This window comes from Schistocerca serialis, chromosome 3 (genome assembly GCF_023864345.2).
Source record: "Schistocerca serialis cubense isolate TAMUIC-IGC-003099 chromosome 3, iqSchSeri2.2, whole genome shotgun sequence".
In the NCBI taxonomy this organism is placed as follows: Eukaryota; Metazoa; Arthropoda; class Insecta; order Orthoptera; family Acrididae; genus Schistocerca; species Schistocerca serialis.
In genome coordinates this window covers 760,748,034-760,766,386 of record NC_064640.1, presented here as the reverse complement: position 1 = coordinate 760,766,386, position 18,353 = coordinate 760,748,034, and the positions used below count along the sequence as shown (strand labels likewise).

At 42.5% G+C, this 18,353-nt stretch overlaps 1 protein-coding gene across 5 annotated transcripts in view; it reads left to right on the top strand.

Annotated features, from left to right (window-relative positions):
• LOC126470603 (protein PRRC2C-like) overlaps positions 1 to 18,353 on the top strand; it is a 299,950-nt gene that overhangs the window by 257,339 nt on the left and 24,258 nt on the right. For 3 of the 5 annotated variants that reach the window (XM_050098556.1, XM_050098559.1, XM_050098555.1), the window contains 7 exons: positions 1,257 to 1,388; positions 1,750 to 1,875; positions 2,030 to 2,209; positions 12,927 to 13,127; positions 13,273 to 13,411; positions 17,305 to 17,462; positions 17,597 to 17,783. In XM_050098556.1, the coding sequence (XP_049954513.1) occupies positions 1,257 to 1,388; positions 1,750 to 1,875; positions 2,030 to 2,209; positions 12,927 to 13,127; positions 13,273 to 13,411; positions 17,305 to 17,462; positions 17,597 to 17,783 (1,123 nt within the window). The remainder of the gene's footprint in view (positions 1 to 1,256; positions 1,389 to 1,749; positions 1,876 to 2,029; positions 2,210 to 12,926; positions 13,128 to 13,272; positions 13,412 to 17,304; positions 17,463 to 17,596; positions 17,784 to 18,353) is intronic. The other 2 variants (XM_050098557.1, XM_050098558.1) reach the window with 2 other exon arrangements.

The window sequence follows — 18,353 nt, the reverse complement described above, 5'->3', positions numbered from 1 at the left end:
GAGTTGATTGTCGTTCCTCGTGGCATAAAGTCCACTAGCAAAACACCGCTCCGGTCCCAGAACACAGTTGCCATAATCTTGCGCTTTGACAGCGTCTGTTTGGCTTTGACCTTGACGGGTGAGGTTGTGTGTCGCCATTCCATCGATTGTCGCTTGCTTTCGGGAGTGATATGGGATACCCATGTTTCATCTCCAGTGACAATTTGACTCAACATGTCATCCCCTTCTTCCTCGTAACGAATCAAAAAGTCCAATGAAGTGGCAAATCTCGTCCCTTTGTGGTCCTCTGTGAGAAATCTGGGTACCCACCGAGAACCCAGTTTCTTAAAGTTTATGTTTCCAGACACAATTTTGTACAAAACCAATCTTGAAACTTGTGGAAATTCCAAAGAAAGAGTGGAAATTGTGAATCTTCTGTCCTCACGAATCTTTGTTTCGACTGCAGCCACCAAATCATCAGTGACCACAGAGGGCCGGCCTGAGCGTTCTGCGTCATGGACGTTTTGACAGCCATTTTTAAACTCTCTAACCCATTGATGCACTTTACCTTCACTCATTGCATTCAAGCCATAAACTTCTGTTAACTGACGATGAATTTCTGCAGCTGATAGGCTTCTCGCAGTCAAAAAATGTATCACTGACCGTATCTCACACGCGGCGGGCGATTCAATAATCGTAAACATTATAAAGTAGCACAGCGATGCGTACACGTCAGCTACAGAGCTGCAACTTGCATCAGTGTGAACGGGAAGAATGCCGGCAAGTGGTGTCGTGGCTTGTTGCGGCGTCCGCGCGAACTACGGGACTATACGCGCGAACGGCCCTTGCTTAAAAAACAACCCTCGTACTACCTCCTTTCTTGAGCCTCATTGCACATGCCTGTGCGTGCGCGCGCGCCCACACACACACACACACACACACACACACACACACACACACACACACACACACACACACAGGGAAAGGGGGGGGGGGAGAGAGAGAGAGAGAGAGAGAGAGAGAGAGAGAGAGAGAGAGAGAGAGTAACCATTGTATTTTCCCTCAGGACAGGCAGTGCATTGAACGACATTATTTTTTTATTTTCTTTGGCATTTGAACTGCAGGTTCCTTTCTGTATAGGAACTGTACCTTACAGCGAAATACTGATATGGTATTCCACTAATTGGACGTAATGTAGTGTTAAAGTAGTTACTGTGTTGGTGCTAATATTCATGTCTGTATTACAAAAAAATGGTCTTATTCCCCCTGATGTGCAGCTGATTACCCTGCAGGTGAAACCTCAACAGCAGCCTGTAATGTCAGCTGGTCCATCTCCAATAGGCCACTCAGGCCCACTGTCACCGCCGCCTTTCAATTCAAGTACTCAGCAAGGACACATAAACTATCAGGTCTGTATCCAGTGATCCCTCACTACTTGACATGGTTATGGGTATATTACTTCTAATTTCCTTTTTTTCTCTTGTGTTAACAGAAGTCTCTTCATAATTATGTCTGATTCACTGAAATGCCTTCATTTATTCAATGAAAAATATGTTGATTGTTCAGTAAGGGATTTTGTAAGTAATCTTAAAAGGAATGTTATTTTCAAATACTACTGTAAATTGCAGGTTGTCAAATTATTATTGTCATAACTGAAGCTTAAAACTAAAAGAGTACTGCTTTCACTGCTACAGTTTCAGACAATGTGAAACGAATTCCTATGAGTTGTGAAGGAGAGGTGTGCTAATATAAAGATTGTGTGTGTTGTAGCCAACCTTGGGAGGCACAGCTGCTCAGTATGGGGGCATCTCAGCTATTCCATCACCACCGACAGTACTGTACAATTCTCCTGGTCAGGGAGGGTTATATGCACCATTCCAGATTGATGGACCACAGGTTAGTCTTACATAGATTTATTGTATTTGCATACAGGTTAGTCTTATATAGATTTATTGTATTTGCATAAAGAGGAGTATCAAATGTCATTAAAAAAGGAAAAGATAAGAAAAACTTCTCACTGTGCTGAATTTTTATTTCATTGTTGCTTTAGGTCATGGGTGGCCAAGCACGTTCACAGTTCTCTGGATTTCCACCATATGGCTTATCACAGGGAATTGGTCAAACATCGGCATTTAATCAACAGTCTCTCTATCTGCAGACACCAGCGCACCCACCACCAAATGCTGCACCAGAAATTTATCAGTCATCAATGTCTCCATTCAGATTGACTGTAAGTTGTTGAAACTTTGAATTAATTCTCTTTGTGTGTGTAACAGCCAAATAAAATACTCTTAATGCTCAGAATATGAAATTTCATTCACAAAGTTGAATGTGTTAAGTCGACGCTTTTGAAAGTACTGTTAGTTTATACTGGTTTGTAAGTAAAGACTTTTAAAGAATAGCTTGCTTCTTTTTGTGTTATATTTAGTTGCTTCATTTAAGATAATACAAAGAAACTAAAGAATATTGGGAGACGAATGATGCTGCAGCATATGATTATGCCAGAAAATACACTATGTGATCAAAAGTATCTGGACAACCCCAAACACACGTTTTTCATATTAGGTGCATTGTGCTGCCACCTACTGCCAGGCACTCCATATCAGTGACCTCAGTAGTCATTAGATATTGTGAGAGAGCTGAATGGGGCACTCCATGGAACTCATTTACTTCAAACATGGTCAGGTGATTGGGTGTCACTTGTCATACACACTTGAGATTTCGACACTCCTAAACATCCATAGGTCCACTGTTTCCAATGTTATAGTGAAGTTAAAACATGAAGGGACACGTACAGCAGAAAAGAGTACAAGCCGACCTTGTCTGTTGACTGAGAGAGACCGCCGACAGTTGAAGATGGTCGTAATGTGTAATAGGCAGACATCTATCCAGACCATCACACAGGAATTCCAGACTGCATCAGGATCCACTGCACGTTCTATGAATGTTAGGTGGGAGTTGAGAAAACTTGGATTTCATGTCGAGCGGCTGCTCATAAAACACACACACACACACACACACACACACACACACACACACACACACACACACACACAGAGACCCGTAAATGTCAAACGACGCCTTGTTTGTGTAAGGAGTGTAAACATTGGACAATTGAACAGTGGAAAAACGTTGTGTGGAGTGACGAATCACTGTACACAATGTGGCGATCTGATGGCATTGCGAATGCCCTGTGAACGTAATCTGGCAGCGTGTGTAGTGCCAAAAGTAAGATTCGGAGGTGGTGGTGTTATGGTATGGTCATGTGGAGGGGACTTGCACCCCTTGTTGTTTTTCATGGCACTATCCACTTGTTGTTTTTCGTGGCACTAACACTGCACAGGCCTACATTGATACTCCTTCTTGCTTCGCCCTGTTGAAGAGCAATTCAGGGATGGCGATTGCATCTTTCAACACGATCGAGCACCTGTTCATGAAACACGGCCTGTGGTGGAGTGGTTACACAACAACATCCCTGTAATGGACTGGCCTGCACATAATCCTGACCTGAATCCTATAGAACACCTTTGGGATGTTTTGGAACACCCACTTCGTGCCAGGCCTCACCAACCAACATCGATACCTCTCCTCAGTGCAGTACTACGTGAAGAATGTGTTGCCATTCCCAAAAAAACCTTCCAGCACCTGATTGAACATATCCCTGCGACAGTGGAAGCTGTCATCAAGGCTAAGGATGGGCCCACAACATATTGAACTCCAGCATTACTGATGGAGGGTGCCACAAACTTGTAAGTCACATTCAGCCATGCGTCCAGATACTTTTTATCACATAGTGTACATTGTACCCCATTTATTTTATTTATACAAATTTCCACCATTTGTCTGTAGATTCATAGTAAAAAATTTCACACAATCATGATATTGGCTTTATAGCCATTCTCAAGTGCAACTTTAAATCTCAAAAAATGCCCAACCTGCCTAAATGGCGCGTTGTCATCGAAATAACATTCATGTGGTCTTATAAACCAGGCATCATATTAAAGTATATGAGTACACATCAAAGATACATAATATGGCTGAAATTGGGCATAGCAAATAGACATTAATGATCTGTATATTTTTTTGACAGTCAATAAATTATTGCGACTTTCATTCGTCACATCCGTACATTGACCGGGGGGATGTTAGATTTCAAATTGCACTTGAGAAGGGCTATAAAGCCAAAATCATGATTGTGTGAAATAAATGAATACAAATCTGCAGTCAACGGTGGAAATAACTTTCAAAAAGTTCTACATGACTGTTGTTCCCCATGAGAGAAAAATCATTTTGTGCCAACGCTTCTTAGTTATGTGGATGGAATGCCCTCTTGCCTCCTAAGTCAATCAAGCTTCAGAAAAGAATATAACTCATCTTTGGAATTCATCCCCAAAAACCACTCTAACAGTATTAGCTGCTGAACAGTTTTCTGGAATTGTTATGCACAAATGCTGGACGGGTGTCACTAATAGTCCATGGCGTACACGCTTGCCACTTCCTGGACTGATTATTATTAAGTTCCTAAATTTCTGTGCACTGTTTCATTGTTACTTTTTGTCATTTTCATTCTAAAATTTCATACTTCAAAAATTTTACTATTGTTGCTTTTTTTCCTATAGAAAATTTTTGTTTTGGGTTACATGTTGTATGACACAAAAATCCAGCTGAACAAAAATAAACTAAAATGCAGTTGTGTTAAAATGTTGGTCACTTTTGAGTCATTCCATGAAAAGTGATGGTTTTGTTTCTCCTGTAACACTTCCTGTTTAGTATCAAATAAGCACAGCTTACATCATCAAATCTTCGCTGTGTATAGTGTCACATTCAGGTCTATCTGTTTTTATTTCCTTGTTAATACTTCATTGTAAATGGTACAAATTTATGTCCGTAACCATGGAGTGTCCCTCCACTTGCGGGTCCAGAGGTTGGAATAGGCCCGAGGTATCCCTGCCTGTCGTAAGAGGCGACTAAAAGCAGTCTCACTTTTGTCCTATAAGTTCAGCTCCCATTTTATGGTTTGATCTGCCACTTTGCAAATTCTACAGAAGTGCGGGACATATGGGGGAAGGACGCCTTATGTGGTGCACGAGTTATCAATAGTGCCCTTAGATTCGATCTCCTGAGCCTCTTGTCACAGCTTTGCATCTCCACCTGCAATTCAATTATTTGGGCAAGGACACTTTCCAAAGTATGTCATCTTCTTCCATTGTCTCCTGTCCTCTTTCGCCCCTATGACAGTATTGGATCTCTCTGCGTCCACTATCCAGCACAATAGCCAGTCTGTTGTGGTGGCGCAGTCATGTACCTATTTGGTGGTAGCCCTCTGACAACACAGGGATTGCACTACTGATGCCTGAGCTGTAAACTCCTCACGTATGCCAAGGAGTAGATGCTTGTCTTCCTGGGGCTTCAGGACTCCCGGAAACGGCCATCATGCCAGGTGGCCTTTGCTGTGGCTGAGTGGCACCTGTTGGGAGAGCCCCCGATTGGAGTGAGTGGCATCACGGCAGATGACCCTCAATGAAGCAGACTGTCATCTCTTGCTGGTGACTGTATGGTCTCTAAGAAGGGAAATATAGAGTACAATGCTGACAGATATGACCCTAAATAGTTCCCCTCTCTTGCTACACCATGAGAGGAACGTAGGGCTACAGAAAGAAGAGATCCATATTTGCCTCAGTATTTAGTCTGTAACAGAATGGACAGGGACTCCTTTCCACCTATGAAGCCTCAATTTGTTGTTGAACTTCTTGAGGATAAGTTTGGGGAAGTGAGAGCGCTGTCAAAGATAGGCGGTGCAGTCTTGATTCAGACAGCATCCACAGCCCAATCCCGGGCATTACATGCTTGTGACAGGGTGGGTGATATTCTTGTTTCCTTCACTCCCCATAAAAGCCTCAACATGGTCCAGGGGATTATTTTCCATCGCGACCAACTCTAGCAATCTGACGGCGAGGTCTGCACCAATCTAGAACGGCGTGTTTACAGGGGACCCAAAGACAACAGTGTTGCTACTGGCGACTTCATCTTGGGCTTTTAGGGTGATTCATTGCCTGGAAAGGTCAAGGTGATGGTTTACCACTGTGACGTTAAACCAGACGTCCCTCCCCTTATGTGGTGCTTTAAGTGCTGTAAATACAGGCACATCTTCCCACTGCACTTCCAGTGCCACATTTCGAGACTGCAGATGTCCACTGCATCCAGATACTCCCTGTGCATCTCCTCCCACTTGTATTAACTGCGGAGAGCAGCACTCCCCCTGCTCGCCAGACTGCACAGTACTCCAAAAGGAGCGAAAAGTCATGAAGTAAAAGACCATAGACCGGTTGACTTAACAAGAGGCTAAAAGTAAATTTGAATGATTATGTGTCATTCAATTGACGTCCACATGTGCTGCAGCTACATTACCATTGCCATCACAAGTACCAGTCGTACCACACTCTGTGCCACTAACAGTGGGCCCTCCGGGCCTCTAGAATACATTTGTCCCCTTGGTGGTAGGGGGAAAAAATCTCCTTCAGTTACTCCCAAAGTACCTACTTCGGGAGCAAGCTCCCTCCCCCCCTCCAAAACACAGGGGACATTGGTCCCCTCTCCCCAGCCAGAGAAGCAACAGCCTCCTCCAGCTCCTCTCGTGCAGAAGAGGTCCCATGGGACCCTCTCTCCCAAGATCTCCACTAATGCCACAGCAGACACTCATCTGTGGCTAAAGGAGCCAAAAACTGCTGGACGAAGAGCTTCACGGTCTTCATCTGTGCCTGAACCTACTCCAGAGAAGTCCTCCTGGCAAGCCCCTAAAGAGGAGCGAGAGGGCAAGCAAACAAAGAAGTCTGATAAGAAAAAGGACCCTCTGGTGGCCCCCCAACACCACCACTCCCTACCAGTTCTGCATCTGCGGATGAGGTGGAGATCTCAGTGTCCCCTGAGGACCTGGATCTCACTGATGCCTCATCCACAATACAAATGGATACAAATACTCAATCGGTGGCAGCAGCTGACCCTGATGCATAGCCTGCCTCCTTGCATGCTTCATGCTTTCCCAGCCTCACAATAACGTCATCCTCCAGTGGAATTGCTGCAGTTTTTTCCACCACCTGGCTGAGCCACAGCAACTGTTAAGTTTTACACCGGTTTTCTGCATTGCCCTCCAGGAAACCTGGTTCCCAACAATGATGACCCCAGCCCTTTGCGGCTATAGGGGTATTACAAGAACCGTATCAACTATAATAGGGTGTCAGGTGGAGTTTGTGTCAATGTCCTGAACTCAGTATGCAGTGAACCTGTGCCTCTTGAAATCCCTCTGGAAGCTGTGGCTGTCAGCATAAGGACGACGCAGGAAATAACTGTCTGCAATGTGTATCTTCCTCCAGATGGTGCAGTATCCCTGAATACTTTGTCTGCACTGATTCACAAACTCCCTAAACCTTTCCTACTTCTGGGAGATTTTAACACCCATATCCTCTTTTGGGGTGGCACTGTGCTTACTGGCCGAGGTACAGATGTCAAAACTTCCCTTTCTCAACTCGACCTCTGCCTCTTAAATACTGGGGCCCCCCACACATTTCAGTGTGGCTCATGGCACTTACTTTGCCATTGATTTATCCCTCTGCAGCCCAGGACTTCTCCCATCTGTCCACTGGAGAGCCCACAATGACTTGTGTTGGTAGTGACCACTTTCCCATCTTCCTGTCACTCCCCCAGCCCCATTCCCCTGGACATCTACCTAGATGGGCTTTAAACGAGGAGGAATGGGAAGCGTTCACCTCTGCTGTTACCGTTGAATCTCCCCCACATGATACCATCAATGTGGTAGTTGAGCAGGTCACTAGAACAATCTTTTCTGTGGTGGAAAACACTATCCCTTGTTCTTTATGGTGCCCCCGGCGAAAGTCAGTACCTTGGTGGTCGCCGGAAATCACTGAGGCCGTTAAAGGACGTTGGCAAGCTCTACAGCGACATAAGCGGCACCCTTTCCTAGAGCACCTAATAGCTTTTAAAGGGCTCCATGCCCGCATTCGCCAGCTTATAAAAAAACGGAAACAGGCGTGTTGGGAGAGTTACGTCTTGACCATTGGGTGTCATACATCATCTCCCCAAGTCTGGATGAAGATCAGACTTGTTTGTGGGTACCAGATCCCGACAGGTGTTACTGGCATTATCATCAATGGTGTGTAATCTACCGACGCATACGTAACTGCCGAGCACTTTGCTGAGCACTATGCTCGAGCCTTCATATTGGAGAATTATCCCCCAGCATTTCGCACCCTCAAATGGCGGATGGAAAGGAAAGCCCTCTTGTTCACTGAACAACACAGTGAACCCTATAGTGCTCCATTTACACAGTGAGAGCTCCTCAGCATCTTTGCACATTGCCCCGACACAGCTCCTGGCTCAGATCGGATGCACAGTCAGATGATCAAACATCTGTCGTCTGACTACAAGCGACATCTCCTCGTCATCTTCAACCGGATCTGGTGTGATGGCATCTTTCCACTGCAGTGGCGGGAGAGCACCATCGTTCTAGTGCTCAAACCCAGTAAAAACCCGCTTGATGTGGATAGCTATCACCTCATCAGCCTCACCAACATTCTTTGGAAGCTGTTGGAACCTATGGGAAGTTGGCGGTTGTGTTGGGTCCTGGAGTCACTTTCATCAGGGTTGCTCTACCATCGATAATCTAGTTTCCCTCGAGTCTGTCATCCGAACAACCTTTTCTAAATGCCAACACTTGGTTGCCATCTTTTTTTATTTACAAAAAGCTTACGACACGACCTAGCGACATCATATCCTTGCCACATTATATGATTGGGGTCTCCAAGGTCTGCTTCCAATTTTTATCCACAATTTCCTATCGCTCCGTACTTTCCGTGTCCAAGTTGGTGCCTCCCATAGCACCCCCCCCCCCCCCCCCCCCCCCAATCCATATCCAGGAGAATGGGCCCCGCAGGGCTCTGTATTGAGTGTATCTCTATTTTTAGTGGCCATTAACGGTCTAGCAGCAGCTGTAGGGTCGTCCGTCTCACCTTCGCTGTATGCACACGATTTCTGCGTTTCATACTACTCCTTCAGTACTGGTGTTGGTGAGCAGCACCTACAGTACAGGGAGCCATCCACAAGGTGCAGTCATGGGCTCTAGCCCACGCTTCCAGTTTTCAGCCATGAAGTCAGGTGTCATGCACTTCTGTCGGCATCATACCATTCATCCGGAACGAGAACTTAACGTTAATGACGATCCACTCACTGTAGTGATGACATATCAATTCTTAGGACTGGTATTCAATGCCCAGTTGTCAGGGCTTTGTCATCTTCGTCAGCTGAAGTGGAAGTGCTGGCAGCTCCTCAATGCCATCTGGTGCCTGAGCAACACCGTCTGGGGTGCAGATCGCTCTACGCTGCTGCAGCTCTACAGAGCCCTTGTTCAAACCCGCCTTGACTACGGGAGTCTGGTTGACGGTTTGGCGGTGCCCTGAGCATTGCGTTTACTTGACCCTGTGCACCACTGTGGCCTTCGACTGGAAACAGCTTTTAGGATGAGTCCCTCCATTGAAGGTTAGCCGTGCACAATTGCTCGCCAGTTACATTGCACAATTCATAGTTCTCCTGAGCATCTGAATTACTGTCTCCTTTTTCCATCAACGGTGGTTCATCTCCTGCATCGGAGGCCCAGGTCAGGGCTTAATTTTGGGGTTCGCGTCCGATCTCTTGTGTGGGAAGTGGAGTCCTTGCCTTTACCACCTATACTCGAGGTCCATTCACATACACCTCCATGGTGTGCACCTAGGCCGAAGCTTCGCCTGGACCTTTCACTTCGCCTGGACCTTTCACATGGTCCTAAAGACTCAGTTAAACCCGCAGGTCCCTGCTGACCCTTCCTCTCGATTCTTGACATGTACTGGGACCATGAAGAGAGTTTTATCGTACCATCTGAGGGGTCTCCGAGGTCGCCACCCTCTATCCATATTAACTCTGTCACACTTTCTTTCCATTTGTTCGTCTTGGCGGTCGTCTTTCCCTACATGTGTTCATGTCGCCTTGTCTTTTTGGGGTGGACATTTTAATGTGTTGCAGAGTGGCTAGCTCATCTTCTTTTATTATTGTGATCAGCCAGCCCAGACCTTATGCTGTATGGTTTTAATACCTTCTTCTACTTTTCCTTGTGGTGTATGTTTTCCCCGTGTTTTTCCCATTCGTTTTTTTTTTAGGTGTGGTGTTGGGTGTTTTCATACCTTGAGCCTCGCTTGCGTCAGGAAAAAGGGGCTGATGACCCTGTAGTTTGGTCTCTTTATACCCCAAACCAACCAACCATGGAATTTCCCTCTTATAACTTTTACATGGTAGTAGAGGAGAGTTGTCACTTTCAAGAATTGGTTTTTCTTTTTTTTAAGTCCTGTATGGTGTTCTTTCCAAAACAGCTGTCACTGGCTGTTGTTAAGAAGAAAAATCCTGATAGCAGATACAGTGTAAAACTATTGTCATTGATAGTTCCTTGGGCAGCTCGTGATGATACAACATTTCATACGTGGCAGACTGATGAACTTTAATGCCATGACTGTCTTTTTCTCCACACTACATTAAATATACTGAACTAAGATTTTATGAGTGCAAGTAACCTGCTCTGCAATGATTATCTGTATTGTTGTGTGGTGAAATACCTTAATTGATTACACATAGTATGAATGCAGGTTTCTCAGATTAGAGGAAATGATACGAAATTAGTTTGGCTTTGTTGGCTGTGAACCTGCTTCCCTGATAACCCCCCACAATGATATGGTTGTCTCTCCATAAAGTAGAAGTATTCAACAGTCGAAAGCTACGTTCACACAGGGATTTATTGTGTAGACCTGTACAAGGCACATAGAGCTGATGAGATGTGACACAAGTTGCAAGTTCCTGCGACAAACGCCTGCAGCATCGATGCTAGAATTCTGAGAAATATTTTGTTCTGGCACATATGCCTATGTCTGTTCACTCTTTGAAAACATGGCACAAATCCCCGATACATTTCCTACTGTACATGCCTTTCAGTTCACAGGCAAACTTGTGGTGTTGCATCTTGGGTCAAAGTGATCAGCTGTGTTCATTTAGTAGTAGGTTGTGAAAATGAATTAGTTGATAAATAACACCATTAAACTAATTGAAGAATTTCATAAAAGACATTTTTTATGGGATCCTAGGTTCCCCCAATTATAAAAACCATATCACCAAACGTGATGCTGTTCACCAACTCAAATGTTTATTCAGAGTTACGGAAAGAGAATTTCACAGTAAAATTCAAAACACGAGTTCACATTTCCTCTGTGAATTTAACAGATGTCCATCCTCGAAGACATCAGGATTGGACAGAGAACAGCTGTATGTATCGTAGTGGATGCCTAAGATTCGCTGCTTTTCCTGAAGAGTGTAAACAAACCAATGCTTCTGGTATTATTTCACTGATTTTAGATTTTGAAATACTATGCATGCACATCAGTTATTTCACTGCTAAAGATGTGCTCTTTGCATCCCACGCTGAGGCAGCTTTTGTTATGGCTCTACTGCTCGCCAAATGGTATTGTCTGTGCTGGGAGACAACGTTCCGGCAAATATGAAATATTTATCATCAGATTTTTCAAAAAACTATTGTGTAAAAAGTTTGATTTTTGCACATTTTACAGTTCGACATCCTCATGCGATAAAGGACTGAATTGCTTTTAGTTATCTGGCATACTGCGTGGAATGAAATTAAGTAAAACCTTGTGCAAAACTTTAAAAGTTCGCAGACGTGAAAACACATTGTATAATCTTTGCGTATGGTTGATTTTAGCTCATGCGTTGCAGTGAATGAAATGAAGATAAGACATCGATTTAAAAAAAAAAAAAAAAATAATAATAATAGAAAGCAGAAGAATATCTTGTGTTATTGGCGTTTGTACCTGAAGGACGGTCACATGCGATGCACCCTTTCACATCCTTGCCCATCACAAATCATATGGTTAGAAAAAATTGTGGTCTCAGTTGTGTCATAAATGATTCAAGATATCAAAATTAAGTTTTTTTGCCAATGATGGCATGTAGTGAGGAACATACATTGTATGATAAGGACTCAAAACTTCTTTATTCATTGAGATGTGGAAGTAGCTCATCCATAGCAGTAAGAGGTTGGCTACTCGGAACACATTCAAACATCCATAGCACTGTAGGAAAACAAAGTGGCTTGCATATTCATGTCCTCAACACCTGGGAAACAGCTAGCTTGACATTTGTACCCGCCCACAGCAGCAAAAGGATTAAGAAGCTTTACGAATCTGCAATAGCTTAAAAGCGTAATCTAATAGCAAGTTTTTCAGCATGGGTTACAGCTTCTCAAAGATTTGAATCCTTTAATGTGTAGTACTGAGCTGTCGTATTTAGTAATACTTCATAGTCATTCATAGGCATAAAAATAAAATTTTTGAACCCCTATATGTCTTGAATTTTTAGATCACTCATCACTGATCAGTAAGCTCCCATGACTACACTGTTCACTGAGAAGGTTACACAACCCCTACCAATGTTCCTTTCTTCAATTATTCTCCCTTGTGCCTGGTAGAAATCTCAGTGACAAATCCCTCTGTGTCATTGTAGCTTAATTGTATGGGAATGTCTAATTACTCAAGCCCTAGGGCACCAGAATTCTTTATTTGGTTGCTTCTAATATTGTATCAATCAACAGCTCTGTTTCTTTGTTGCCCAACTGTCAGATAGGCTTGTGTAAAAGTGTGTCCCTACCACCATTCAGTATGATTTTAAAAGTTATAAATGCTATATGATTGAAGGTATAGGGTTAATCTTCATTGAGGCACGCAGTATGACAACACATTCCATTACGTAAATTTGAAGTGCTTTTAGTTATTACATTTATTATTTTATTGGTAATCTGCACCAATGAATGTACAAAATTTTGTGTAGTTGTAAATATATTCTTGCAGGCTCCTCAGGCACCATTTGGCCAGTCCCAACAATTAAGTAACAATCCAAACACAGTTCTGATTTCATCAACATCCAACTCTCTGATGTCAGCTACTGTGAAACCATCATCACAGCAGATTGGTCCTATAGGTGCAATTGGAACAAAGGGTGGTGGGCCTTATCAGCAGAACACAATCCCATCAGGACCACAGCCATCTCAGGTAAATTCTGACAACTAATGCTTTACCATAGTTTCTCTCTTGCAAGATAAAAAATGGGTAATTGTGATATTATTTTGCCATTTAGGGCACTCTTCAGTGTCCAAATATTATATTTGCAGTATGTTAATAACCATCTTTTTTTCAGTTATTCATGTACGATCCAAATCAAGTTATGGGCCAGAATTACCTTCCCAACTCTCAGATGGTGCAACGTCCAGGACCAGTGCAAAGCAATGTTGTACCACCCATTCCACCTTCTTCCTCATTTTACTCTGGCTCAGCAGGTGAGTTTTAGATGTTGTCTTTTGCTTGGGTTGTTACAGAAATTGTAGCAGTACTGTCTGTTATTTACTAGAGAAAAAAATAATTTCCATTTATCAAAAGATTGAGGTTTTGAAATTTAAGTTGAAGGTAACTTAAAAAAATTGCGGTAGCCCAATAGCTACATTATTTTCCATTCAGGTCCTCCCATTTTTTGTTCGCCCTTTCCTTTAGCCAAAGAACACACATTTTTTAATACAGCAGTTCTAACTGAAGAGAAATAACAAAAATAAATTTAATGTATGTTGGATGTGATGGAAGTAGAGCACAAATCGCTATAGTAATGAAACGCAAAGTCCCAGGAAAAGAATTCATGTTCAGATTTGTACAAAGTGAAGTGTCAAATTACTGCAGAGAGAGTAATAATAGAACACAGGCAGTGCATACAAATTGCATAGAAAGTAAATGCTATTCTGACAGTAAAGCTGCTGTAAGTACTGCAGGGATGTGCATACAGGGTTACCACAGGTTCTCGAAATCAGGGATTTCAAACATGTCACAGAAATCGGGGAAATATCACAAAAATTTGGAAAAAAAACTTTAAAATCCCCCCCCCCCCCCCCTCTCTCTCTCTCTCTCTCTCTCTCTCTCTCTCTCTCTCTCTCTCTCTCTCCCTCTCCCTCTCCTCTCTCTCTCTCTCTCTCTCTCTCTCTCTCTCTCTCTCTCTCTCTCTCTCTCCCTCTCCCTCTCCCTCTCTCTCTCCCTCTCCCACTCCCCCCCCCTCCCCCGCCCTTTTTTTAAAAAAAGGTTTCTTTACCGAGATGTCCTGCATCATCACTGGCTGGGTGCAGCTGAGCACGTGCACCGCTTTCCTACTCCCTCGTTACTACTGCTTCTCTCATTCCTACCATTCCCCTCACCTTGCAGTCAGTGCTGCCACCACTTCTTGCCACTAGCCTAGCATCTGCCAACGAGAGGCTGGGAGACATGAGGAGTGGTTTGTTTGAATCTGATTCTCAGAGCAGCTGCCAAAGACGGCGGTCATGTGTGCGTAAGTTGTGTCTGAGTGTGGATATGTGTGTGCTTTGGTTTTCTGACAAAAACTGTCAGATCTAGTCTCATTGATATGCCCGGAGGCCTGATCTGTTTGTGTGTGATGTAATGCAGCAGATTTTCATGGTTCATCCATGGACCCAGAACTGTGATGCTCCTAGCAGGCCAGAGACCATGGGTAATGGATTTCAGGAATTGCGACTGTCTCGCTGCAAGTATGTTGTACAGTGTGGCACTTTATAGACATTTTATTTGTTCTTGTCATTTTGGCACTTAAAAAGTGGTTTATATATTAAAGTATGGGCATCAATAACAAGAAAATTGTGTTTGTTGTTAGTGGTTTGTGCACTATGTACTCACATGTTTCTTGAAAGAAAATTCACACAATACCTGTAAAATAATGGATAATACACAGTGGGTAATAACAGACCATAACGAACATAGTAGAACCAACATTTTATTGTTAGTCACCTACAGTGTTGGTTTACACAATTCTTACCCACCTTATATACTTGTTTCAAGAGGCCTACTTTTTTTGAGGTTATTTCTGAAATCGGTGAAGATATTTTAAATCTGTCTTGCGACTCCAAGGAAATGCGTGTTTTTGTCTCCAAATGTGTTTTGTTTTAGTGAAATAAAATGTCAGTTGTCTTAATGAAACACACACGCCGTTTGGCTTGCTTTCTCCGTCTAAAAACAGTTCATTACAAAAGATGTTGATGTTAATACTAAGATTTTTGCTCACATCAGGAAACACCATCTGCTTGCAAGTTTTTTTAGATATTTCCTCGTGTGCATTATTGTTTCTTGTATTGTAGGTGCAAAGACAGATTGTCAAATTACCCTTGAGTTCTCAAAATTTGGCAGTGATGAATGCTAAAAATTGTCTACAAATAGGGAATTTCACTTGAGGAAATTTTTGGCAACCCTGGCATAGGAGGAAAGTGACTAGCAATGTGTGTCCAGTAAACATTCCGAATGTATTCTGGGATTCAGTTGGGTAGAATGAGTTGACTGGTGTATATGCAGTAACCTATGGCCATTGAAGAGTTTTGTGCATGGGCCAAACTTTTTGGAGACAAGTGTTTCCACCATTTAGGATCAAATCAACAACTACTGCAGTGTCGTGAGGTCATACATAAGTATCACCAGTGTCATTGCCTAAAGTTAGCAGCTGCAGTTTTGTATGCAAGAACACTGTGGCAAATGCCTGCACTCACAGTTTTCTGAAGGCATTCTTATTCCCAATGTTCAATGAATAAAAACAGCTTTTGGCTTCTTCCAAATGAGAAAAATCGTAAAACAACTTGTGCGATTCTATCCTGGTGACCTCTTCGACAGCTGCCAATTTTTCAACAGATGCATGTACTGTCATTTTCAAGGCACAAAATTCAAACCTCATCTGTGTCTTGGAAACGACAGGGTGTACAAATGTTGAAATATCCGTGTCCTCATCCAGCTGCATTCCCGTAAGTTGTTCGAGCGTTTTATACATCAGTAGAAACTTGGAAGTTTTGAAAATAAATTTGCTGTCCCTATGTAAGTTGTTATGTGGCCTACTTTTAACAGGGTGTAAAGTTTAGTGTAGTCTCTACGAATACTTCTTCTTTGAGACGAACTGTGTACTGAAACTTGCCTTTGTTCTTCCATTTGCATTAGTCTGGTAAATGATATCTCAACACCATTTAGTCATAGCTGTGTTCTTTCTTTGACACAGCACTAACAACCATCCTTATGTGCTACATTGTCAGTTAACAAATAGTTTAAGTGAATTGTTCTTTCGGTGCTATTAGTACTCAACTTCCATATCATCTGATTGATGTTCTCATGTTATTGCAGACTGAGGAGGAGGAAAGGGGGTGTTTCTTCAAATACAATGTCCTTCTATTGGTTGAGCTCATTCTGTCACATAATTTGCCTTAATCAATATTAAGTAATCAACAAGGAAGGTACAGAAATCATTGGCATTATTCACAAAACTGTTTGGTTTTCTCGTCATTTTTCTGACGCTGTTTCATTTGAAAAACGACGAGAATGACAAAGAAGATTCTAATAAAGGCTACTGGAAAGGTAGTTTCAGGAACTGCCTGGTAAAAAGACAGATGCTGTTAAGTCGTAATTGTGGGAAGGGCAGAAAGAGTACTAAGTGAGGCAGAACAAGTATTTCATTCTGTGAGAACAGCAAGAAGGAGCATTTCCTGTGAAAGGCAAGGTTCCAGGTTTGAATCCACCATACAGTTTTGTCAGGATGTTTCAGTTTTGAATCTTGACAAACGGTCACACAATACTACATATAACCTCACTTATTGGGTCTGGCAATACATAGTAAGTTGATAGGGATAACAGAGGAAGGTGTGTCAGTTCTTAAAGGTCAGCCTAAGTGAGGAACTGCTAGTGTAGTGTGTGTCAGCTCCAAGTTACTTACCTCAAACACTATTTTCTCATACTCAAATCCAATGTTTGAACTAAATTCCTTTTCCTCCATCTTATACCTTACCATTCTCTTCTGTTTGTCCTCATTTGTAAGATGAAATAATGTCATAAAGCTAGAAGGTAGAGATTTGGCAAAGTTATTGATACGCAGAGAGTATCAAACCTCCATTTGCCTTCTTATTCTTTAGCCAACAGCTGGTAAATGTAATCTCATTTGTTGTAGTTTTGAATCGTACTGTGGAAGGTCGCCCCTCCCTACGCTGTAGAATTGTGATTCGTAATAATAAATACAGACTACTTTATTGAACCCCCCGATTTATTGTTAATTAGTTATACATTTTTCAAATTCTGTTGCAGATGTAGCATTTGATGACATGATAGATGATTTATTCAGGCATTATTTGTACATGGATGTGTGTATCATTGACAGGTGGCCAAACTGGATTCTATCAGCCAACAAATTCGAATCTGCCTCAACCAGCTTCTGCCCAGCAGATTCATCAGACAGGGTCTCCTTATGGGTTACAGGGATTCAGTAACCAGTCTGGGACACCAGCGCCTGTGGGCTTGCAAGGATTTGGCTCTCAGGTATTGTTTTAGTAGACACTTTGTGTGTGTGTGTGTGTGTGTGTGGTTTTTTTTTTTTTTTTTTTTTTAAGCTTCTTTAGTTCCTTTGGTGATGCTCAAGTGCTAGGGCTTATATTATGAAACTGTGTTGGCAGTTTCTATCATCTCCATTGCAGATGGCTCAGCAGTACCGTAACGCAGGAGTCCCAGGACAAGCATTCATAAAATCTGGTGCACAACATCAAACTGAGCATAATGCTGCTTCCAATGGCAGAGTTCAGCCAAAATCCCCATCAGCAAATCAACAAGATGTGCTGTCATCAGTTTCAGTATTTTCTACTGGTGAGTTTTGTTGTTACAGATTGCCTGTAGCACTGCTAATATGCATTTCTGTTCTGTGATAACTGAAAGAAACTAGTTACTATCCAACTGCTCATTTTCAAAGATGATGGATTCTCTTCTACTGAAAATCTTAAGGATTTTGCATCTAAATTGACCATGTAGGAGCAATAAGTGTGTGTGTGTGTGTGTGTGGGGGGGGGGGGGGGTTGCATATGTGCACAGTGAAATTTTGTAACTCATGTAGTGGTGCAGAATTATCAGTATAAGAACTCAGTACAGATCAAATAATTACAGCCAAAGATTGATTCTACCAAAGTAAACAAAATATGCATGAAAGACACTTAGCCATTCCTCTAGATTCCCCAAAATATGTTTAATACTGTGTGTGTTGAAACTCAATAGTTCGAATTTCTTTCTATGCTGATGTATTTCTAAAGTAGTGTTGTCTCTTGCAATGTGTTTCGTTGTGATTTATGCCTGTGTGGAATACCTACTTGTGAGTAATATCCACATTCTGCAGACTGATTTTTATGGTACGCTGCCTATTGGAGCTTTGTTACCAAATACATA